The sequence below is a fragment of the Microcaecilia unicolor genome, chromosome 5, assembly GCF_901765095.1.
Source record: "Microcaecilia unicolor chromosome 5, aMicUni1.1, whole genome shotgun sequence".
Classification (NCBI taxonomy): domain Eukaryota; kingdom Metazoa; phylum Chordata; class Amphibia; order Gymnophiona; family Siphonopidae; genus Microcaecilia; species Microcaecilia unicolor.
Window position 1 is genome coordinate 145219190 of NC_044035.1, and position 26124 is coordinate 145245313.

At 43.5% G+C, this 26124-nt stretch overlaps 1 protein-coding gene across 2 annotated transcripts in view; it reads right to left on the reverse strand.

The window, feature by feature from the left end:
• ZSWIM8 (zinc finger SWIM-type containing 8) overlaps positions 1-26124 on the reverse strand; it is a 279619-nt gene that overhangs the window by 111877 nt on the left and 141618 nt on the right. For both annotated transcript variants that reach the window (XM_030203397.1, XM_030203396.1), the window contains exons 12-14: positions 15561-15740; positions 2379-2562; positions 1344-1442 (exon numbers count right to left, since the gene is read on the reverse strand). In XM_030203397.1, coding sequence (XP_030059257.1) covers positions 1344-1442; positions 2379-2562; positions 15561-15740 — 463 coding nt within the window. The remainder of the gene's footprint in view (positions 1-1343; positions 1443-2378; positions 2563-15560; positions 15741-26124) is intronic.

Below are 26124 nucleotides of genomic sequence, written 5' to 3' on the forward strand. Positions count from 1 at the left end.
TTTGCAAGAGCGCTGGAGAGTCTCAACACCATGCGGGCCTATCTGGAGGCCACTGGATGACAGTGCTATGACAGTTTTTACCGTCTGGCAGACAGTCTATGGAACTCACAGACCCAAGACTGTAAAAAGGACTATAACTGATTACTTCAAGTAAACCTAATGTCAGTTAACAGCGACTGTATACTGTACATATAATAATAACCGTTGTGACCCAAAGAAGCTTGACATCTGATAAACATATGTACAGTACTGTTTAAGTGCATGCTCTGGTTAACTGCATGTATTTCTTTGGTCCCAGACCCTTGAACTTAAGCGGCTTGCACTGTATATATATAAATATGGATTGGATACTATTTGGGCAATTCTAAATAATTTCCAGGCTATGTTGGGTATTATGAAGATGCAGTATTTTAATCAAACTTGTGGTATACAGAAGCTAGATTTTATGAGGGAGGAACCTGTAATGATTGTTTTTAAGTACAAGTAAGCTTATAGCAGCCATTCCTAACCCAGTCCTTGGGCACACCTAGTCCAATCGGGTTTTCAGGACATCCACAATAAATACTCATGCATTAGATTTGCATATAAATCTATCTCATAAATGCAGAGCCTTTTGTAAAGTATGAATAAGAACCCTGCCAAAAACAAAAACAGGCACTTACAGCAGGAGCATTAATTTCGCACAGACATGGTTTAAAAAAAAAAAAAAAAAAGGGAGCACCATCACATGGGGATTTACGTGTGTATATGTGTCAGTAAATACACATGCATAGATATCAATTTTGAAACGTTACATGTGTAGTTGCCAGAGCTTATATGTGTAAGTGCCGAAATTCACATAAGTAAATTTGTTTCAATCCACGTATCGATCAGTATCTTGGAAATGATGATCTGTAAAGAAGCATTCTGATTATTTTCACTAAACAAACATATGACTCGTCTCACAGGGCAGAAGTTCATGTTTTCTAGACATATGGATCTGCTTCCCAGGAACCACACTGGTCAAATATCTTATTCTGCCCTGCAGTCACTCAGAACAGTGGATTCTTGGCCTATATATGTCAGGAACTAGGCAGAAAAATACATAAATACAAGAGCCTGAAAATGATGGTTCTCTTATGAGGAAAAAATAGGAAACTACATTCTAATGCTTTGCTATGGTGATCACATCCCCCATTACTAGTTATTGTGGTTCTGTAGTGTGGCGATTACTTGCTACATAACTGGCAATAGTGCATCATGAGGATCAGTTACACCGTATCCCATCAGCGTAATCTCTCTTTCAACACAGCACACCACCATATGTAATGAGAGAGAAAGGAAGATGCAAACACAGTCTTTACCAAGGGCAGCAACAGCTGCCTCAAAGCCAAGCTCTTCATCTCCAGGCATTTCATTATTTCGGTTACGGCTTGGTGGTCTGGATCCTGTCGGGGATACCACTGCAAAAAGATGGAGCAAAAGGACAAATCAAGCTAGAGGGAGGATCAAAATTTCTTCGTAAGCTTTCAATCTCTAACACATATGCACTATTATCAGTATGACTTACCATCTCCCATTTGCAGCCTTGGACTCTAATATTTAGACTTGAAAGGGGTTCCATGAGCATGAGTAGGCTGTTTCTAATAACTTGAAGCTACCTGGCCTTATACCTGGAACACAGTTCTGCATCGAGTCCGACTAATAAAATTGCTTTTTACCCTCTAGTTGGAATTGTATTGGTCTTCCCCTACTTTCATTTTTGCTCTGACAATTAACCAACCAACATATGATGACAGAATGTCATGGCTTAGTAATACAGTGAGTCAACACACTTGGGACTGGACCATTTAATGGTTGGACCTAACTTTAGAGTTGGCAAAAAAGATTGGATGTAATAATTCTGGTGGACTCAGATTAGGAAAAACTTTGTACACAAATATGTGGCAATTAAACTGGAACCAATGAAATCTAGAGTACCACAGCTATATCTGGAATAGATTCCACAAGCAGTTAAGATCTGGAGGGCCAACATTACTGAATACCTTATGTGCTGTATGCTCAATTCCATCCCTGTTGGCCTTCAGAAAGAAGCTGAAAGTTTATTTTTTTTCAACCAGCTTTTCCTTTTGTCCAACGTAATGCTTTGCATTTTTAATATGCATGTTATTTTGCAAGCCGCCCAAGATTGGAGATAGGTGGGCTATAAGATTTTTTAAATAAACTAAATCTGGATACACAAAGGACCTGAGTCATAGAATGTGTCAATGGCTGCAGATTTTAGCTCTGATCTCAAAAGTTATGACCTAGTACAGTGGTGTAATCCCAAACCCCAACCACTACTTAAAATAAATCATCATCAAGAGGACATTAAGGATCTTCACAACACAGAACGATACCTGGGGTGCACAAGACATCAAAGATAAAGCTGGCCAGCATAAGGGGCAGGACAGGCCTGTAGTCACACAGTGTGCCATCCCTTAGCTCTTCTGCTCTCCCACGAATGGTGTTCATCTCATTGGAGCCCAAAGGGATCTTCTTTAAAAGTGATACCACCTCTGATTCCTGGTAAGCTAGTTTCACCTACAGAAGAGGCAACAGTATCACACTGCTATTTAAAAACTACCCAGAAAGGCCCCTGAATTATCAGCAGTACCATCAGTTCTCATCAACTCAGATTTCATTTATGAGAGCAACATATAGACCATTTAATTCACCCCAAACCCAATCCCTGTTTGTAACGTAATACTTCATCAACCTATGAAGTTAGTTTATATATAAGGCTGATGCCTGGGTGCATAGTTAAAGTGATGAGATTGAATGAAAATGTTAGCGAGAGAGAGAGAGACAGACAGAGATCAAAAACACATTTAGGAAAAAACGGAAATATATGGAGTTAGTGACTTGCTTAGTCAAATAGTGCAAAAAGTAGAAGGGAGAAAGGCCCACCATGAACATGATCTGGATCTTCATCGCATCTGCTTATGTGCAGACAAAACTACTGTCAGGAAAGTATAATATGGACATTTCTCCTATTCTATCATCTGACTCGCAGCCAAATTTTCTGACCATCAATATACATGCCATCCCCTATCCTCAAACAAGAATATTCCTTTCTGTGAATACCAACACTTGAAACCCTATTGCAGTGATGACGAACCTTTCAGAGACCGATGCCCTCATGATAAAAAGCAAACTCCGGCGCTAGAGGCTGTTAACGCCATACTAGCGCCGGAGTTTGCTGCCGACCCATGATCAGAGCCCTCGAGCGCCTGAAACAACGTACTCGAGGGCTCTTAGCGCAAGTAGCATGCAAATGCATGCTAAACAGGGCTTCGAGCGCAATTAGCTTGCAAATGCATGCTAAACAGGGCTTCGAGCGCAATTAGCTTGCAAATGCATGCTAAACAGGGCTTCGAGCGCAATTAGCTTGCAAATGCATGCTAATCAGCCCTTAATGCATTCATCCCCAATGATCAGCGGCCAGCGCGCCAAAGACTGGGTCGCTGGCCGCGGCAAAATCAACACCAGCTCTGAGCTGGCGTTAGACTTTGCGGATCATTGGGGAGGAATGGTGAGCCCTGTCTAGCATGCAGTTGCATGCTGACAGGCCCCCGTTCCCCCCCAAAGCAAACGCAAACAGGGAACTGGAGGTCCGGTGGACCTCCGGTCCCCCCAACGATCCAACCCCCTCCATGCCCAGGGAGGGCTGGAGATCCGGTGGGTCTCCAGCCCCCCCCCCCCGAACCCCCATAATTCGTGGTGGCCGCCTCCGGCCAAACGCTGTCCCACCCTCCCTCCCACTCAGCGACGGGGGGGCTGGAGGTTCGGTGGGTCTCCACCCCACAAACCCCCAGAAATCGTTGTGGCCGCCACCCTGTTATCCATCGACGGAGGAGGGGGGGGGATGGGGGCTGGAGGACCATATCTGTAGCCCCGCCCAGCGCATCCCAGGATGCAATGGGCGGGGCTGGGCGCCGCCATTTTGCAGCGGCGTCGACAGGAACAGGAGGGAGGCAGGCAGGCTGCGTCCCTCCTCCAACAAAAGGTAGGGGGGCCGGCCGGGAGGGAGGGTGGGTGACCACGGACCACCAGGGATTCAGAACGCTGGGGGGGGGGGGGGAGGATTTGGGGTGGGCTGGAGGTCCACCGGACCTCCAGCCCCCATCCCCCCCTCCGTCGATGGATAACAGGGTGGCTGCCACAACGATTTCTGGGGGTTTGTGGGGCTGGAGCCCCACCGAACCTCCAGCCCCCCCGTCGCTGAGTGGGAGGGAGGGTGGGACAGCGTTTGGCCAGAGGCGGCCACCACGATTTATGGGGGTTCGGGGGGGGCCTGGAGACCCACCGGATCTCCAGGCCTCCATGGGCATGGAGGGGGTCGAATCGTTGGGGGGACCTCCAGCCCCCCCGTCGCTGGGTGGGAGGGTGGGAGAGGGTTTGGCCACCGCCCTCAACGTTTTCTGGGGGTTTGAGGAAGGGGGCTGGAGACAACGTTCGGTCCTCCAGCCCTCGTTGTTCGGTCCTCGGCAGGCTGTTTGACAGGTTTGGGATTTTGACAGCCCAGACCTGTCAAACAAGTGCGGGAGGATTGTGCTGAGCGCATGCTCAGGCGCAATTCTCCCGCACTTAAACATGATAATCAAAGATAATAGCGCTGCTTAGATTTGCATGCATTATCTTTGATCATCGATGCAGAAAAGCCCTGTGCTGTCCCGGCGCTATTTTTAGGGCGCTGTTTGGAACAGCGCGGGGCTTTTGATCATGAGGGCACGAGTGCCCAAACAGCAACCCAAAATCTAATTATTTATCGCGAAGTGCCAACAGGGCAATTTAACCTGAATAACAGGTGCCGGCACTCATTATGGGCAGGGTCACCACATATGACCACCCGATAGCCACACCCCTTACACCAGCCATGGTGCATATAAACAGACATCATTGAAAATATTATACTAGTATAGGAGAAAAAAATAACGATTTTTTTTCATTATAAATCATTTCTGTAAGCTATTACAGCTCAAGTATACCCAGTGCAAAATAAGACAGCAGATGTAAATTCTCAAATTGAACATATTCCAAACACTAAAATGAAAATAAAATGATTTTTTTTTTTTTACCTTTGTTGTCTGGTAATTTTGTTTTTCTATCCATATTGGTCCTAGTCTCTGATTCTGCTGCTATCTGTTCTCTTAACTCCGTTTCCAGGGCTTCCTTCCCTCTCTCCCTCCCTCCCACCCAGCACCAGGCATCCCTCCCTCCCTCCCACCAGGCATCCCTCCCTCCCTCCCACCCAGCACCAAGCATCCCTCCCTCCCACCCACCCAGCACCAGGCATCCCTCCCTCCCCCTGCTCCCTGTGATTCCCTCTCTTCTCTCTCCATTTTCTCCTCTCTCATTCTGTCACTAATTCTTTCCCCCTGGCATTTTCCTCTCTGCAATCATAAATTCCTTTCACTGAGCTTAATTTTTGTCAAGCGCCCAAGCAGCACTCTGGTGTGATAGATGGTATAACAAGTGTCTAAAAATAGCTAAGTTCCATGGAGTATGAACTATCCATGCAGATCTGCAGGTACTTGGTGTCGGGGGGCCTGTGAGCGGAGTTTCTCTTGTAAAATCCAGTGGCTGGGTGGTAAAGCAGGAATCATTTGTCCTACACATTTTCCAGGTACAAAGTAAACAGCATTCCAGGATTTCAAAATGAAATCCCATCATGCACTTCTGACCCATCCTGGTCCTCCCCTTCCCCCTGCTCTGCCCCTTTTCCTGGCAGTTTTAAAGGGGTACAACTGTGCATGAACTTCCAGAGCACGTGCATTTTTTGCCACAAGAAAAGGAAGTGTGTTCTGTGGATGTGTTTAGATTGGGGGAAGGAAATCAACACACATACCTGCTCGGGGTTAAGGCGGCGTCAGCAGTGAAAAGTGCTGACTCGGCGTGCCTTCAGCCTTCCCTTCTGTCTCTCAAGTGCTGGTCCCACCCTTGCGGAAACAGGAAATGAGGGCGGGACCAGCGCTTGAGAGACAGAAGGGAAGGCTGAAGGCGCGCCCAGCCAGTGCTTTTCACTGCCGCTGCCGCCTTAAATTAACCCCGAGCAGGTATGACCTTTAAATTTTGGAGGGGGGGCCCTGGTGCTCAGAGGGAGGGGGCGGGCAGCCTGGTGCTGGGTGGAAGGGAGGGAGGCCGGCCTGATGCAGGTATGACTTATTCGGAGGGGGGATGGAAGTGGCTGAGGCGACGGCGCGCGTGCCAACAGAAAGGGCTCTGCGTGCCCTCTCTGGCACACGTGCCATAGGTTCGCCATCACTGCCCTATTGGCTACTTTCTGATTGTTGAATAGACCTATCCACCAGTCATTAGCCTTCTCTCAGTCCCCTATCCTGTTGTAAACAAATGGTCCATGCCACTAGTACAATCATTTCCTCAACTATTTCAGGGTATGATTAAAAACATTTATATTTCTCTTGTCACATTTCCTAGGTGGGTAACTATAAAGCTCAGGGATATATTCTATGGCAAGAGTTGACAAATAATGTGTTTAATCCATGGTATTTTTGCATACAGTTGTAAATTATTTGATATGCACAGCTTTTATTAAATTAAAAATCCAAGTTTTAAAAACCTACTTTAAAACAAAGTATTTCTAAGCTTTGTGTGAGCACATCTTCATCTTGTTTTTTTTTTGTTCAATGTTTCATAACTTTGTATTTCAGCAACCGTTGCTTCCGTTTCCCTTTCATTCCATATTTTCTACCATTTGTTTCTTGTTTCCTCTTGCCCTATTCCCTGCCCCAAAATGCTCCTTTCATCTTTAGTTCTACTTTCCGTCTTTTCCTCAGTCCTCCCCTACTAACATTTGTTTGTTTGTTACATTTGTATCCCATTTTCCCACCTATTTGCAGGCTCAATTTCCAGGCTTATTCTTCCCCTAGCACAGGGGTAGGCAACTCCGGTACTCGAGAGCTGCAGGCAGGTCAGGTTTTCAGGATATCCACAATGACTATGCAGGAGATAGATTTGCAAGCACTGCCTCCATGGTATGCAAATCTATCTCCTGCATAGTCATTGTAGATATCCTGAAAACCTGACCTGCCTGCGGCTCTCGAGGACCGAAGTTGCCTACCCCTGCCCTAGCACCACTGATGTCTCTACTTCTCCCTCAACGATGCTGCTATCCCTCAATCTCTCAGAATACTGCTATCTCCTGCCCCATCTAAGGCTGTTGCCTTCCTGTACATTCCAGTCTCTTTGTAACTTAAAGGTCCATCCTTCCTCTCTCAGCCCCTTCATCTCCTTCTAGTGAAAGATGCTGTAAGCTTCATTCCTTCCTTTCCCTTCCCACCTGGCAGCAGGGTTGCCAGCTGGCTGGTATTTGGCAAACCTGGTGAATCTGATGGAAAACTTGTCCGCTTGGAAAATTCTCACTCCCGTTTAGTAAGCCTTTTCTTGTGGAAGCAGGGACTGATCCAAGGCCCTACTACAGCAGCAACACACACAACTGGGGAGGTATACACAGTGGAACTTCTTTCCACTTAGTTATTCTTAAATAACCATAAGTTTAAAGAATGCTTTGATTTAAAGGTAACTTTAGCCTCTCTCGAAGATCAAGCATGGGATAAGGTAGAACCACTGAAATCACTATCCAAAGTTAAAAGTTACAGGCTAGTAGTCAATACTCAATAGAGCTTCAATAGGCCAATTGTACAAGACTGCAGACTGATCTGGTCTTCTAGAAGTATTATGCATGCCCTTTCAAATCTCCTTCTCAAATGTCAACCCACACATGATTTCCTATGGAGATCACTATTTCTAGCCTTGTAAGCATAGGCCTATTAGAAATGCTGCAACGTCATTCTTTTATAGGCAAAAATCTTTCACTGAGCACTCTTTATAAACATTAGTTATATGCTTTCACTACACTTTTGTATTTTTAGATACATTTTTTCCACTGATATGTGAATCACTGCAATCTTAAAAAAAGAAAAAAAAGAGAAGAGTATACATTGGTATACAATGGTTTCCTTTGTATATATGGTAACATTTATAGAAACCAGAACGCAAGATTTACCCCAGTGAGTTTTTTTAGTATTTTTTAATATGTGTACTATTGCCAATTACCACAGACCCCTGGCGCAGTCGACACAAGCCGGATGCAGCAGTGTCCAGTTATTCACAGACTACCTTTGATAAACTTTGGATTACACCGATTTAGATTCCTTGACTGTTTTCATCCCCTTACTTGACCATCAATGCTATTTCCTCACTTGATTTACCGTTGTGGAGACTTTCCTCCTGTTTGTTTCCGTTGATTCAAGAGTAACACTAGAAAGTGCCTTCACAGAAAAAGTTCTCATTGTATTCATTTTTTATTATCTATGATATATGATTTAGAGGAGACGGGACAATTATTTATCACCTTCTTCCCCCTATCTTCTTCCTCTCCCCTTCACCCCGTCTCGTCCCTTCCCCTCACTCACTTACATTAAAAAAAGCTCATTTTGTATGTAATTAACATGCTTACATCAATTCTAATAATCTCAAAAAGAACCTCTTTCACAATCGTATTTTTATTTTACTAATAGGCATGCAATACCATTTTTTATCCATTTCAACTTCACATACGTGAAGGGGCATTTTCGATATGACAGCTAAATCCGATTCTGGACGTTTTACTGAAAACGTCCAAAAATCAAGTGGCGAACGTAGCAATTTTTGAACCAGAAAAACATCTTTTTTTTTTTTTGAAAATGACCATTCGCTAGATGCTTTTGTGCTCAGTGCGTCTATCTTTTTGGACCGTTAAAAAAAAAAAAATGTCCAAGGGGAATCACACAAAAACAAGTCACTGGGATGTATTGGGTGGGGGGGGGGGGGGCAGCATTCTTAGTAGACTGGCCACACAGATCTCCCAGCAGCACAGTGTGGCACTCTAAGGAGCACTGTAGTGGACTTCACATAAAAGCTCTCATGTACATATCTCACCATTACCCCCTTACACTGTATGGTGACCCTCCAAAACCAACAAAAACCTGCTGTACCCAATTGTATTCCACTCCAATAGCCCTTATGGCTGCGGGTGTCACCTATATGTGGGTTTTGGAGGGCTCACACGTTCCACCACAAGTGTAAGAGTGGGTGGGATAGGGCCTGGGTTCCCTTCTCTACAGTGCACTGCACTGACCACCAGGCTACTCCAGGGACCTACTTGCTGCTCTAATAGGACTGGCCATAACTTCTGAATCTGTCAAAAGCTGGTATGTACTGTTTCTTTCACATCTTTGGAGTGTAGGAGGGGGCCAGTGACCAATGGGGAAGAAGGGGGGGGGGGGGGTCATGCCTTTATCCAGCGCTCAATTAGGACACCTTCTTGTGATTTAGTCATGATTGAAACAGGTCTAGACCAAAACATCTAAATTTCAGAGCAAGAGTAAAATTTCTGAGTGAGTATTTGCAAGCTACTAGGGCTGGGTATGTTGCCTTTATAAAAGTAACTACTTTTTGCTCGTCTCATATGTGTGTCCTCTTATAAAATTATCTTTTAATTTTTTTTCCTTGGTGTATTGCTATATAGTAGAGCAGGGGTTCTCAACCCAGTCCTCGGAACACACCTAGTCAGTCAGGTTTTCAGGATACCCACACAATGAGCATGCATGAGATAAATTTGCATACAATGGAAGTAGGGCATGCAAATCGCATATTTATTGTGGGTATCCTGAAAACCTGACTGGCTAGGTATATCCTGAGAACTGGGTTGAGAACCCTTGTAATAGAGAAAAATACCCAGAATAGTTGTGAATGAAGACTTATTGTACCACTACCCAAAAGAAGCTAGTTCCAATTAAGCCAGAAGCCCAAATGAAGAGGAATCTGCTGGTTCAAACAGTACAATAATTTTAAAACGAATTATCTACTAGGGCTAACAGTTATTTTAGGGGCATGCTTTGGTTTGGTAGATCATTTAAGTTACGTGCATAGATCATATAAAAAATTGATTCCTTTAACAACTCCAGTGGTGACAATTACCATTCTGCAACAAAGGAACAAATTAAATAGGCTTGCAGCCAGCATGGGACTAATGTTATTTGTGGCTTTGTTGTCTTCCTCTGCTCTAATTTCCATTGTATAAACTAACTAAGCAGGGGGTGTGGGGGAGGGGAGGACTCCTTTACATCACCAGCTCTAAAACATCATTACTATGGGGCTGGCTTAGCAATCCATTTAGAATATGCAAATAGCATTACATTTCATTTATTGCGTTTATACTGCACTCCCAGCACCCAGGTTGCTTACTGCAGTTTACAAATATAAAACAGACAACAAGCAACTGTACTTTCAATAAAAATTAAAAACAAACTCAGTCAACCCTCATCATCTTACCACAAAGATTTTAAAACTTGGAGCCAAATGCACTAAAGTCGTCAGTAATTCCCGTTCCCTACTGACTCCTTAGCGAATTGGTAGGGAACGGAAATGCATCAACGATAGGGAATGCAAATGAGCTACTCGTTGTAGCTCACTTGCATTCGCTATTTTCCTCGGTTGCCAGTCGGAGAATCGGGACGTCCCTTTCGATTATGCACCTCTTCCTGGTCTCTTCAGCCAATCAAAGCGCGTTTAGCTGGCTGGTGTCAGCTAAATGCGCTCTGATTGGCTGAAGAGACCAGGAAGAGGTGCATAATCGAAAGGGACGTCCTGATTCTCCGGCAACCGAGGAAAATAGAAAAAGTTTGCTGTGGAGGGGTAAGTGGCGTAGCGAAGACAAAATAGAAGGGGGGAAAAAAACCCGCCTCAGTCACAAGCGCCGGCAGAGCAAAAAATGGCAAAAAAAAAAAAAAAAAAAAAGACGTCCCTCACAAGCGCAGGGAGAGTACATCCGTAAAGGACGCCCCTCATTTGCACTCGCTGCTTTTTTATTTTCTTTTTTACCTTTTTTGGGGGGGCCCTTTTCCTTTCTGATTCCCTCACAGGAGCCCTAACGAGAGGTGCAGACCTCCCGTTAGGGTTCCAACGGTAAGGGAATCGGAAAAACGGTAGTGCATCTCATTATAATGGGCTGCAACGGTAGTGCAGCTCATTATAATAGCTTTTGAATAATTTGCATTCCATTTTCGTTGCCTGCTACCGTGACAGGGAAAATGCCCTTAGTGCATGCCCCCGGTAAACTACTTGCGTTTTAAACTGGCTGGAACCAGTTTAAAACGCAAGTTGTGGGCTCGTTAGGTTTAGTGCATCTGGCCCTAGGTTTCTCAAAGGTTTACTAGGATGCAGAAGGGACCGAGATATTCAACTGGCATACATTTATACATATAAGCATACAGTGGGGAGTATCAACCTATAATGCCACCCAATGACTACACCAGTGGTTCCCAAATCCTGCCAGTTATTCATGGGCTAGATTTGCATGCAATGGAGGCAGTGCATGCAGATCTCTCATGAATATTCATTATGGGTATGCTGACCAGTGACGTAGCCAGACCCTCTTATTTTGGGTGGGCCTTCCAAAACTCCCCCCCCCCCCCCCCCCCACCATCTCATTTGGCCACCCCCTGCCCATGACCCAGTAACTCCCCCCTAGTCTACCTCAGCATCTTTGCTAGCAGCAACAACATCTGCTGCCTGTGCTGGCATTCTAGGCTTCCTTCTGCTGTGTCCCGCCAGACAGGAAACAAGAAATGACAGCACAGGGAAGCTTGTAGGACTGATGCAGGCAGCAGAAGTATGTCACTGTTGCATCCAGCAAAGATGCTGAGGTAGATTGGGGGAGGGAGAGTTGCCAGTTGAGGAGGACAAATGTGGGATCCGGGGTGGGAAACTGGAAAGCAAGTGGCTGCAGCTGAACTTTTATGGTGGGCCTGTGCCCTCCCAGGCCCATCCATGCCTACGCCACTGTCCAGGACCAAGTTTGGGAACAACTGGACTATACTATGCATCATTAGAACATAAATAAACCTTCTGAAGGAAGTTAAAACAAATTTAGGAAGGTCATTGTTGTATCTCCATGCATCAGTTTACCCAATTGTAATTAAGTTAGTGGGGACTAGCCTATACACAAAACAGTAAACATTTGCAGTGCTACAACTTATGTCTGTAGGTTTTAATTCTTTGGAGATTACTTGTTTAAAACCAGAAAGGATGCATTTCCCCTGCTGTAGAAATCGAAACAATCAGAAGTTTACAATTATAACAAGTTTAATTGGAAATGGCCATTGTGGATGAGCTGAAAGCCTTTTGTCTATTCACAAAAGCTTATTTGATCAATACTGAAATCACGTGAGAGATGCAGTAGTTACTATAAATAGCTGACACTAATAATGTAGATCATTAAATTTAGAATTTTAAGAAATCTATCACAGCAGTCAAAAGCAGGGGCGTAGCTAGGTGGGGCCACGGGGGCATGGGCCCCCACAGATTTAGTCCTGGCCCCGTCCACTTTCGACCGCCCTCCCTCAAGTTACCTTTGCTGGCGGGGGTCCCCAACTCCCACCAGCTTTAGTCTTCTTCAGCGCCAGTCTCACAGCACAGATCAGCGAAGTGAGCGAATGCGCCGGAGACCGGCGCTGAAGAAGACTAAGGCTGGCAGGGGTTGGGACCCCCACCAGCAAAGGTACCTTGCGGTGGAGGTCAAAAGTGGCGGGGGAGGGTCAGCGGTGACGGAGTCGAAAGTGGTGGGGGAGGGTCTGTAGCTGGGGGAGGCAGGCTAAAATGTGCCCCCCACCTTGGGCTCTGGACCCCCTCCTGCCGAGGTCTGGCTACGCCCCTGGTCAAAAGTATGCATAATAATGGATTCTAAGTAAGTTTGATAACATATGCCCAATATAATTTACTGCAAATTCAGATCTGATACTTTTCTGCTAGTATTTCAAGCAGTGGTGTAGCTACGTGGGGCCTGAGGGGGCCTGGGCCCCCGTAGATTCCAGCCTGGACCCCCTCCCGGTGAACACTCCCCCACCGCCGCCTACCTTCACTTTTGCTGGCGGGGAACCCCACTCCCCGCCAGCCGACGTCCTCTCCATCCTGCTCCTGCTGTTGCATGCATTGCTGACGTCCTGCACGTTGTACGTGCAGGACGTCAGCAATGCATGCAACAAGAGCAGGAGCAGGATGGAGTGGACGTCGGCTGGCGGGGAGTGGGGTCCCCCGCCAGCAAAAGTGAAGGTAGGTGGCGGTGGGGGAGGGTACGCGGCGGTAGGGGGGGTCGGAAAAGACGGGGGGGGGGGGCAGCAATGGCGGCAGGGGGGGCGGGCACCGGGGGGAGGGCTAAAATGTGCCCCCTCCCCTCGGGCTTTGGACCCCCCTCCCACGGAAGTCTGGCTAAGCCCCTGATTTCAAGGTTATGATTTTGTTCCCAAAAACTATAGGACAAGGCGCAGAAAGCTTCTGCTTCATTTCAACCGTATATGACATTTCCATTTCTTTCCTTTCTGTAATTATCCACCATAGGGACTTGTTTTTCTAGAATCTGTGAAATCTCAAACTTAAGAGGGCTGTTCCTTGGAACCTTGTCTATGAATTTTCAAAATTCCTTCTGTTGGCCTCTCTTCCTTAAACAATATGGTATAGGGAGGCTAGAGGATCTATCTACTTATGGAAACACTTTTGTTAGAACTTGATGGCTTCATGAGTTGAAATTGGGATACAAAGGGGCTCATTTTCAAAGCACAGACTTACAAAGTTCCACAGGTTACTATGGAACTTTGTAAGTCTAAGTGCTTTGAAAATACGCCTCAAAGTCTTTGTCACAAGTTTTAGATGATCCAAAAGTTTCTACTGATTTTTGTGTTTAACTATGTTCATGTTCAAGTGTACAGTGCTGCGTACGTCTAGTAGCGCTTTAGAAATGATAAGTAGTAGTAGTAGTTGTAAACCATCCCATCTCTATTTTTTTTGGAACAGGATGGTATAAAAACATGAAAAGTAAAAGAAACAAATTTCAAGACAAAGAGACCACAAACATTCACTGAAGTTCTAAATTAAATTTATTTTACAAGAAAGAGATGGCATAGTTAGGGCTATACCAAATATTTGATTTGGCCACGAATAGTATCCCGACTACAATATTCATATTCAGCCGAATAGTGATTTAAATCTGAATAATCCGGGGCTTTATGTGCTAAATCCTACTGAAATAAACACTTGATCTCTGATTTCACGTTGCTTCTTTTATTATTTATGTTAAAGCTCAATGCCCATTATTTGTATTCAGTAATTTCAGTACAGCTCTAATTATAGTGAGGTATTGTTTTAAAATCAAAGAGTCGGACAATGAGGGGCATTTTCGAAAGGGTGTCTAAGTCAGAATAGAGACATTCAGTTCATAACATCAAAAACGAATGTCCGTATCACTTGTATTTTCCAACAGGAAATATGCCAGAATTTCCTATTTGAAAACACGCGAGATGGACGTTCATGTGCTAAGGAAGTCCAGCATGAACAGCCATTTTTACAAACTGGAACGTCCAACATATGAACAGCAAAAAAGCAGGAACATTTGTCTGGCAGCAGTCTTAGAAGAATGGCCACACAGATGTCCTTGCAGAGCAGAGGGGCAGCCTAGCAGTTAGTGCAGTAGACTTTAAACCAAAGGACCCAGGTTCAAGTCCCACTTTAACTTTTAACTTTTTTTTTCTTGTGACCATCCAGAAACAAAAAAATACCTAGTGTATAGAAGCCATCTGCAAACCTGAAGGCTATAAAAATGGTGAACATTAAGGTACAGTATTCTTCTGTTTCTAGAAGACTCACAATATTTAATATTTAAAAAAAAAAAAAAAAAGAATTGAAGTGGGACATGAACCTGGGTCCCTTAGTTTAAAGTCAACTGCACTAACCACTAGGTACCCTTCAGACTTGCTTCCTGCTTAAGAATGCCTATAATACCTGAAGCTCTCAGAGCCTGGTATTCCCTTTCCGGGAAGAGGGAGGGGGGACAGCTACCACTGGTGGATTAAGGAGGAGTCATGCTTTAATCCCTGCAGTGGTCAGCTGCTCAATCAGAAAACCTTTTTGTACCCTAGATGTGATTGAAACAGATCTAACTTAGGATATCCTTTTTTAAGCTTGGATGTTTCTTTCCATTTGGTAACTGCTGTCAGATGTCCTGATTTGGGGCCTTAGTCCTACCCAAAACATACCCTCCTCACTATTTGTATGTATTACAGTGTTGGACATCCATTTTCTGCCTTTGTAGAATTTGGATTTTAACATTTCAAGTACATAGACACCAATTTGGGCATTCCGAGATGTTCATATACTTCAAAAATAAGCTCCAATGAGTTGAAGGGGTTCCAAGTTTTCCTGCTCAGAGTTCTACTGTGGACACTCCCAAACCAAGCCAATATGGGGTCCAATAATCCCATGTAAGAAAAGCACAGTTGTCAATATTCCAGAATGTACACTATCCTAAAAACAGAGTTCATATCCATCGCCCATGGACTTGCCTATAATGGCCCATGTGACTTGAATGGGCCATTATAGGCAAGTTCAGAGGCACAGTATTCAACAGATTCAAATTACAGGTCTTGTCAATATAATAAATCAACTCTCCCTTTCTAGCTTTAATACATTTAAAAGTAGTCTCATACCTCCAAGGCTTTGGTGGAAGCAGGTGGCCTCTGCAACTCCAATGCAAACACACCAATGCGGAAAGCCAGATTGTGGTACTCCAGTCGCTCACTCAGCACCATAAGCAGGAAGGCCACTTTGGAAAGGGTATTAGTTGCCACCCACGTCTGCTTGCTGGTTGAAACTTTGTTCTTTTTGCCCTGTGGAAATGAACACAAAATGCCACTACAATTTTACAGTTAGGGAATATCTTTGGTCTCTCATGAAATAGTATGAGAGCATTTCCTTCACACTATTCCTGAGGATGGCTGTTAGGGAAAACCAATAAAGACAATTCCTGAAAAGTTTCATTTAAGTGTGTGGGCTGTGGAGTTCCTCTATAATTTACTCTTCTACATATGGGATCCAGTTTATGAATGCGTTTCTTTTACTCTGTCTGCCAATTGATACCAGGTCAAAAATAGTCACCGAAGTGTTAAGAGCAGACAGTCAGCATCAACACTTCAGGCAAAGCATTAAAGGAATAGTTAAGAGATGATTCTGGAGATGAGACAGGAGGCTGCCCTTTCTACACAAGCAACAAAGCCATGGAATAAACAGTAATAAAAGTTTTTACCACCACTTTAATGGTGATCATTATTTTTGCTATTGACATCATGGAAAAATTAGTTAATTATCTGATAATTTTCTTTCCTTTAGTTCCAAAGGATCCAGACAAATGGGTTGTGACCATCCGTCAGCAGGTGGAAATAGAGAACTCTAATGAGTTGTGCCTCATAAGCTCCTGTACTTAGCAACAAAGCCAGTATTCAATAACAAAAGCAGTGAAAGAGTGTGACTTCCAGAGAAAAACTCCAGCATCTAGATAGAAACAGAACTATGAAATAAAGGGCAAAACTTGTGCCGTAGAAATAATGGAACCAGAACAATGCAAACACCCGAAATTGCACAGAACCCAGAAACCATTACAGAAGGACAGACTCTGGACTGATCCTTTGGGACTAAAGGAAAGAAAATTATCAGGTAATTAACTAATTTTCCCTTCCATTATGTCCCAAGGATCAGTCCAGACAAATGGGATGTACAAAAGCAATGCTTAAGAGGGGAGGGACTGTAATTCCCTGCAGCCTCGAAGGAAGCACCTGCTCAAGCAAACACATCCAAAAACGGTAATGCTTAACAAAGGAATGAGAAGATGCCCACGTCGCTGACTGATAGATCTCTGACAATGAAACTGCCCTAGACTCTGCCAAGGTCATCACCAAAGACCTGGTAGAATGAGCCTTGACATTAATGGAAGCAGATCTAACCCTTAGAACGTAAGCTGAAGAAATAGCCTCCTTAAACCATTGAGCCACTGCCACTTTGGAGGATGGCAAACCCTTCCGGGGTCCTGCAAAGAGGATAAAAAGATGATCAGACAGCCTGAAATCGTTGGTAGTTGTTAAGATAGTGCATAAGGACATGCTTCACATCCAACAGTCGCAGGGAAGCGTATTCAGCAGAATAGACCTCCCATGAAAAAAGAGGAAGAAATAATTTGAATGACATGAAAAGGAGATACAATCTTCAGCAAAAAGGACGAAACTGTCCATGTGGAAACTCCTGAGTCAGAAAAGCAGAGAAAGAGATCACTTAAGAGAGAGCTTGAAGCTCTGAAACTCTCCATGCCAACGAAATGGCTATTAGAAATACTGCCTTTAAAGTAAGATCTTTGGATACTTTGATAAAAGATAAAATGAAAACTTCCTTAAAATTAGAATACTTAGAAAATTACAATAAAAGACTAAATTTGAGGTTATTGAATTTCCCCTTTTCAATTGGAATCGTTCCAATGGATTTCTTGAAAAAATATTTAATGGAAGTTTTGGTTTACCCTCACTCTGCAATACCACCTATTAATAGAATTTACTATTTGCCTGATAAACTCTCCAAGGTGAATCCAATCGATAACAATCAAGGTCCAGAAATAAATCTGCAGGATCTATCCACGTTTTTGGAAGAATCTATCTCAGAAATAACTACTCGAAGGACACTATTGATATCTTTTGTCTTTGAGCAGGATTTAAAAGCGTTACTAAGACTTTATTTCAAGAATGCATCTAAACTTTTTCATGGTCAAAAAATCTGGATTTTTCCAGACGTGATTAAAACCACTCAGGATCATAGGAGAGCTTTTCTTGTATATAGAGAGGAGGTTAAAATTATGGGGGCTACATTTTTGTTAGCTTACCCTTGTAAATGCTGTATCAAATATTTAGGGAACAAATATATCTTTTTTGAACCAGACCAGTTGAAAATGTTTATAGATGCTAAAAAGCTGCCAAGTAATGTGTAGAATGTGAAAATATGATGGGGGATGAGCCAGGCCATTTACTTCGTTACTGAATTTCTTTTAGTTTTGTTTCCTTTATTGCATTACTCCCCCCCCCCCCCCCCCCCCCCATACTGTTGTGGTCTAAGAAAGTAGATTAAGTTGCATAGTTAACTTTGTTAGGGTATGCTAAATAATATTTTAATGTTTTAAGATAGTTTTGATTGTTGTGGTATAGCAACCCATGTAAAGTATTACTGCTGCATTTCCATTTATAAGTTTATCTTGTAAATTTTGAAAATTCAATAAAGAAATTAAATAAAAAATAAAAAGATCTTTGATAGTTGCTGAACAAAGGGGCTCAAAGTGTGTCAACTGAAGAGCCCTAAGAACCACATGAAGACTCCACCGAGAACAAATACTGTTGAGAGGGAGATGCAGATGAGCGACTCCCTTGAGGAATCAAACTGTATCAGGGTGAGCAGCTAATGAGGCATTCTGTATACAGTCACAGCCTCTCTAGGTGGAGAGTTGTAGTCCAGAACATCTCAGCTCTGGGCTCATTCTCAGTCTCCAACTGAATTGGGATGGCAGTCGCTATCTCCTTCACAAAAGCAGGGAAGAAGAGATTCTCTGGTAGAGACTTTCACCTCTCCTCTGGTGGGGAGAGGTCTGATGGAATACCATAGGGACTCTTCCTCAGAGAAGTATCTTGGATCATCACCAGCCACCCACGAGTGGTCCATATCGGAATTGGCAAAATAATCCTCACGGGAGGGTTAAGATCGTGCCCGTCTCAGGTAGGAGGAATCATTTCCTTCACTGGAATGACGTCATGATGCAGGTTCCACTGTCAACTCTGGCAAAGCTTCCACCACACCCCCTTGTGAAATATATGAATCTCCATTAGGAACAATGTAAAAAGTGTGTGAAATTAATGTTTACTTCTGCCATCATCCATGGACCTCACATGTTACATCTTATCACATAGATCTAACATCGCCCCAAGCCAATAAATGTGCCTGAAGATTTGATAGAAAAAAAATCTGAATACAATGGTTTTGTTTAGAATTGTAAAATGTCAAGGGTAGCTCTGAAAACCCTAGTCAACGATATGCTTAGGGGGTAAACTCAGAGTCCCCAACATAATGAAGTATTATAGCACATGCCAGTTGATAGTCACTTAGTGGTAAAACATGGGTTACATTAGAAAAAAAAAGTGTTGTAACAAAGATAACTTATGGAAAAACGGTGTGCATAAACTCTAAACTAATATCTAGTATATTAGACATTACAAAATCATTCAAAAGACCATCACCACTAGCTCCACTAGTTTGGAATCAGCATTTCTAATAGGACGTCTTATTCTTCTAAAGCATGAGAAGGCCTAATTGCTATGGGGCAAATGTATAAAGGGGAAAATTTCATTTCTTTTGTTGACATGAAAGACACATATCAACTAGACAACATTGATCTCTATCTATACATTCAACTTACACTTATTTTTCAAGAAGGAAGTCATCATCAGATTTTATGAGTAAATGATCTATTATAATTATATCAAAATAAACACATCAGAAAATGATTAATTTCTAAAATGTATATGGAGTTCTGAGAGATCTAGAAGACCAACACACTGTGTTATAGACCTTCAGATGGTAGTATATTCGTTATCTCTTAGACAACTGCAATGCTCTTTATGTTGGTCTTCTGTGGAAAAGCAAAGTTTCAGCTGATTCAAAACAAAACAGCCTGTTTGGCAACAAATTTGAGACTCTACGACCATCTTGCTCCAATTTTAGCCAAAAAATGTGCTCAGTTCAAGATGTTTTTATTGGTTTTAAAACAAATCTTGTTGTCCTTTTTTATTTACAAAGTAGGATGCAACCATGTTCCTTAAAGACTAATACTAAGGACTTCTCAGGAAAGTTCTTTTTTTTTTTTTTTTTACTATGGCCCTCCGACATGGTTTAGGCCACAGAAGATATTATCAGGGCTCTCTCAGTAATGGGCCCCTGGCTACAGAACTCCCTTTTCTGTGGCCTTTAATTTTTGTTTTACTATTTTATGATTTTAATTTGTATGTATTGTTGTACAGTAATTTTATCTTTAAACTGGATGTAATCTACTTCATAAGTACAAAAGGTAATAAAGGTATAAAGGTTAGGTGCCGAAAGCAATATTGAAGAGGTGGGCTTTGAGCAATGATTTGAAGATGGGTAAGGAGGGGGCTTGGCGTAGGGGTTCAGGAAGTTTATTCAATGCTTAAGGTGATGCGAGGCAGAATGGGCGGAGCCTGGAATTGGCGGTGGTGGAGAAGGGTGTTGAGAGGAGGGATTTGTCCTGTGAGCGGAGGTTTCGGAGGGAACAAAAGGGGAGATGAGGGTAGAGAGGTAATGAGGTGCTGCAGACTGAGTGCATTTGTAGGTAAGAAGGAGAAGCTTGAACTGTATGCGGTATCTGATCAGAAGCCAATCGAGAATGCCCCAAATTGACTACCCCTACTTGACTGACTCTACATTTGTCCATTAGATTGTAAGCTCTTTGAGCAGGGATTGTCCTTCTGTGTTAAAATTGTACAGCGCTGCGTAACACTGGTAGCGCTTTAGAAATGTTAAGTAGTAGTAGTAGGTACAAAAGTACAAACTAAAAAAACAAAACAAAAAAAAAAAACACCTAAAAAAAAACAAACAGTAAAATTGTAGGAATTAATGAAAACCAAAAACTGAAAGAAAAATAAAACATTGAACAGTCAGGATTGTGAATTATGCTACCAGAAAATATATATAAACTAATCATAAAGTAGTGCTTAGCATTAGTAAATATAAGAGATAGGGGCCAGAGAATTATTTAAAGAGGCTGTAAAATAGAAGGCATTCATTTGCACAGGAAGTGGCTTTGGTCCATTTTGAAAAGATTCTGGAAATTAGTGAAAAGGAAAATTAAAAATATCAACATCAAGAACGATCCCCTATTAGGGCAGGAATATTTCTTTATTGGTATGGCCAACACAGAAAATGAATACTGCCAAAGCTAAACTGATTACAGGCATGCTGCTAACTACTACAATAGAAGGGGAATTCATGCCCAGATCTGTTCTACCATTGGCACACTCAAGGCACACCCCCTTGATATCTCTGTGTGGCATGATCTCCATGTGTTAAATAATGGCTTTCTAAAATCACCATTGTACATGTATGCAATCTACATGTCTAAAATTATATTTGCACATTGATCTCCATTTTAGAAATACATCTATGTATACTAAACTTTGCCAGAAAATTGTCTTAATTTCATTGTATTTTTATTTTTACTGTATTTATATTTTCTTGTACACTGTTGTAGCGTTGGTATATAAGAATCAATCAATAAATAGAGCCAGTCAGTAAGAAACAGGGAAACTCAATGGTAGACCTGATACGCAGTGTAGAACATTAATCTCAGAATCCAGTTGGGAAGGATATCAGAAATCCAGAGGCCTCAAAGTCTTCTCATTAAAAAGGTCAATGAAACTCAACCTGATCTTTTTTTTTTTAATCATATTTTATACTCTATTTAAATTGGTTTACCAGCAACAAAGCCTAATTGTACTTATTACTTTAAATTAAATGGTTAAGGGGCTCATTTTCAAAGTGCTGACTTACAAAGTTACATAGAGGCGTATTTTCAAATCACTTAGACACAAAGTTCCATAGTAATCTATGGAACATTGTAAGCCTAATGCATTGAAAATGAGCCCCATAGTAACCTATGGAACTTTGTAAGTCTATGTGCTTTGACAATGAGCACCCATATCTAGCAACTGTCTTTTTATTTTTTGATTTATCTAATAAGGATTTATACAATTTTGTTATCAGGCAGCATCCATTCTCTCACTGTTCTATTTAGACAGAATGCAAAGGACTCAGTTTTTCAGGATCTAAGACAATCCTATAACACCAATCAGAAAATCATTCACTGTTCTTGAATTTCAGTGCCATTTGGAAACACCTAAATTTTCAAAAGCTTTAGGCCAGGTACAATTTCTGCATTCATGTATTCAACAAATCAAGTCTACAAAAAGCAGGCACATTTATTTATTTATGGCACTTGATATACTGCATATTAGCCATGGCAGAGGCAACATAGTGGTTTACACCTTAAAAAGCAGTTTAGAGGAGAGAGAAGAGAGAATAGGAGAACGATAACAGAGAGTGAGAGGTATAGTGCTTGGTAAGGCTAGAGGGAAAAAACTGAGAAAAAGTGAATCTTAAGCATTTTTTTTTAATGAGGCCAGGGTTGGTTGGTTTCTGATATGGAGCAGCAGATCATTCCAGAGTTTGGAACCAATATAACAAAGCGGAGTTCCTTGAGGTTTTCAGAGGCAGAACTGAGGGCGGGTGAAGGGTAAGTAGGTTCTGGTCAGCATAGTGGGAACAGTGGAGGGGGTGTAGGGAATCATGAGGGAACTAAGGTAGAAGGGGGAAACTGAAAGACGAGATTTGTAAACAAGCAAGAGAAAATTGAATTTGACACAAGCAGTTATGGAAAGTCAATGTTTATAGCTGAGGAGAGGGGCAACGATCAAAATGGCTGGCATTGCGTAAAACTAACAGCGGTGGACTGAATGAGTTGAAGACGTATGAAGAAGTAAAGAGGGAGATCTGAGTAAAGTGAATTACAGTAATCTAGGTGGGACATGACAAGAGCAAGAGTAAGGAGATGCAAGTGTAAAGAGGAGATAAGCGGGAGGATAGCACATAGACAATGAAGGATAAAGAATGAGGAATGAATAACAATCTATTTGTAATCTGAATGTGAGCTGTGAATCAAAAATGACACCCTGAATTTTGACAGACTGGTATGTGTGTGTCAATGGATTGGAGGAGGGCTGCTGGCAGGAGGGGAAGAGAGAATGGATTCACATTTAGTAGAATTAAGAAAGAGAAGATTGCACTTAAGCCAGTGGGCAACATGGGAGAGGCAGTTATAAAGACAGGAGATGGCTGAGGGATCAGAAATAAGACACCAAATCTGAATGCAGTCTGTGTAACAAGATGGAGTACATGAATAACCGTGAGAAGAGGGGCTAGGAAAATAATGGCAAGGGTAGAGGCAAGGATAGAACCCTGAGGGACACCAGAGTGAATTGGAAGGGAAGACGTTGAGGTGCTTTTGAAAGTTAGGTGAGGTAGCTGGAAAGAACAGCACCAGCAATACCAACAGATTGGAGATGATGAAGTAAGAGAATGGTCAAGTGAGACAACAACAACCAGGAGACAGCAATTAAAGGCACTGCAGCAGGGGCGTAGCTACGGGTGGGCCTGGATGGGCCCAGGCCCACCCAGTTTAGCCTCAGGCCCGCCCGCCCAGAAGCAGATTCTTACCGTGACCGTCTCCCACCCCTGCCGCAGCGCTTCATTTAATGTTGTCGGCGCTGCTGTTACAGTTTCCCACCCCCGCGGCGGCGCTTTACACTTTACCTAACAGCCAATGCTACAGATGCAGCGCTGACGTCCGAGTCCGACGTCCTGCTCCGGGGCCTTCCACGCTGATGTAACTTCCTGTTACGGAGGCGGGACACGGAAGGCCCCGGAGCAGGACGTCGGACTCGGACGTCAGCACTGCATCTGTAGCATTGGCTGTTAGGTAAAGTGTAAAGCGCTGCCGCAGGGGTGGGAAACTGTAACAGCAGCGCCGACAACATTAAATGAAGCGCTGCGGCAGGGGTGGGAGAGGGTGAGGAAGTCAGTGGGGTGCTGCGTGCTGGCCAAGTAAGGGGAGGCAGGGAGGGGAGGAAACAGAAGGGTGCTGGACTTGCCAGGGGCAAAGGGTTGGAGGGAAGGGAGAGAGGTTTTGGGATTTGCAGAGGGGAGGTTGGAGGGAAGGGAGAGAGGTTTTGGGATTTGCAGAGGGGAGGTTGGAGGGAAGGGAAGAGGTTTTGGATTTGCAGAGGGGAGGTTGGAAGGAAGGAGAGAGGTTTTGGGATTTGCAGAGGGGAGGTTGGAAGGAAGGGGATAGGTTTTGGAATTTGCAGAGGGGAGGTTGGAGGGAAGGGAAGAGGTTTTGGATTTGCAGAGGGGAGGTTGGAAGGAAGGAGAGAGGGTTTGGAATTTGCAGAGGGGAGGTTGGAGGGAAGGGAGAGAAGTTTTGGGATTTGCAGAGGGGAGGTTAGAAGGAAGGGGAGAGGTTTTGGGATTTGCAGAGGGGAGGTTGGAGGGAAGGGAAGAGGTTTTGGATTTGCAGAGGGGCGGTTGGAAGGAAGGAAAGAGGTTTTGGGATTTGCAGAGGGGAGGTTGGAAGGAAGGGGAGAGGATTTGGATTGCAGAGGGGAGGTTGGAGGGAAGGGGAGAGGGTTTGGATTTGCAGAGGGGAGGTTGGAGGGAAGGGAGAGGTTTTGGATATATAGGGGGGTGGAAGGAAGGGGAGAGGTGCTGGATATGCAGGAAGGGTTGAAGTGAAGGGGAGAGGTGCTAGACATGTATGGGGGCTGGATGAAAGGGAAAGAGGTGCTGAACATGTAGGGGGGCTGGATGAAAGGGAGAGAGATGCTGGACGTGGGGGGGGGGGGGGGGCTGAAGGAGAGGTGCTGGATATGCAGATGATGATATGCAGAGGGAAGGGAGCGAGATGCAGGGAGAAAGTGCCAGATGCATAAGGGGAAGGAAAGAGAGGAAGAGAAGCTGGTTGGGGGGTGGGATCAGAGAGGAGAGGGACACATTGGTGTGGAGGAGGGAGAAAGGGGACATAGGGAAGTATACAGATACAGAAGGGAGATGATGGGCATTAGGTGGGAGCATGGGGACAGGGACACAAATGTGAGATGCTGTATGGGGATAGCACATGGGCACAGAGGGGTAATGCCTGACCAAGGGGGGGGGGGGGGGGGAGAGGGGATATGGAATAGAGATAAAATGCTGGACACTGGAGAGGGGGGTATATGGACACGGGGGGGGGGGGGGGGGGAGAGAGATACCAGACAAGGGAGAGAATAGGAACGCAGAAGGGATATGCTGGGCATGGGGTGCATATGTGCACAGAGGAATGATGATGGATGAGGGGATATGAACACAGGGGAGATAATGACAAGGAAATATAGGAAAACAGAGATGGGAGATGGATGATGGACATGAAGAAAGAAGAAATGTCAAATAGGAGACCCTGGCAAGTGAGTTAAGAGAAGACAGAGGGAAGCAGAAACCAGAGACTGGGACCAATATGATTTGAGAAAAAATGACCAGACAACAAAAAGGTATAAAAAATATTTTATTTTTAATGTTGTGAATATAATAGTGGAGGAGTGGCCTAGTGGTTAGGGTGGTAGACTTTGGTCCTGGGGAACTGAGGAACTGAGTTTGATTCCCAGCACAGGCAGCTCCTTGTGACTCTGGGCAAGTCACTTAACCCTCCATTGCCCGCCGCATAGAGCCTGCCATGAGTGGGAAAAGGGCGGGGTACAAATGTAACAAAAATAAAAATAAAAAAATAATATGTTGGATTTGGAATGTACATCTTGCCAAAGTTGATGGTAAACATGGCTGGGGTCCAGGAAAGAAATCTAGGAAAGGACCCCAAAGTCCATTACCAGGCTGCGCCTTCAGCTTCTAGCATGCAGGCTTTCTCTGGCCAAAGAACCAAGCACAATTGCCCTAGTTGCTTCCCCTAACACCATCCCTGGCATGTGCCATCTTTATATTTTGCACAGGAGCAAATGCCTTTCTTTCTTGTTTCTCTGGTGTTGTACTACATGCAAGGTCTAGTTTCTTGGGGTTTCCATTTAATTTATATTTCTAGAGTTTGTGTTCACTTATTCTGTATTTGGCATTTGTGTCTTGTGTGTGTGACTGAGGTATTCTGTTAGCATGAAGTTTCCATGTAGCATTCTGTAGTAATTTGGCTTGTTCAGCTTTCCTGATAAATGTATTTGTATTTTAGGGCCCTACTATAATATTTAAGGCACTTCTTTTTCATAGGTAGTATCTTTGTTTTTGGAAGTTAGTGTTGGCATGGTAGATTTGCTCAAGATTCTGAGTGACTTTTGTTTTATAGATTTTTTTAAAGTTAATTTATAATATGTCTGTAATTGAGATTACACTAGAAAACAAAATTTCTTTATATGATGAGTTTTATGGAGAATTGTCCTTGCTGTGCTCTGTATCCATTGTTGGTGGAGGGCCAGGAGGTTCTCTGGATGCAGAATGTGTTTGGCTTCAATACCATATATGTGTTGGAGGACCATGGCTCAGTGGGGCTGAATAGTGCAGTCTATTGTACTTCCCTTAGCTCTAAAT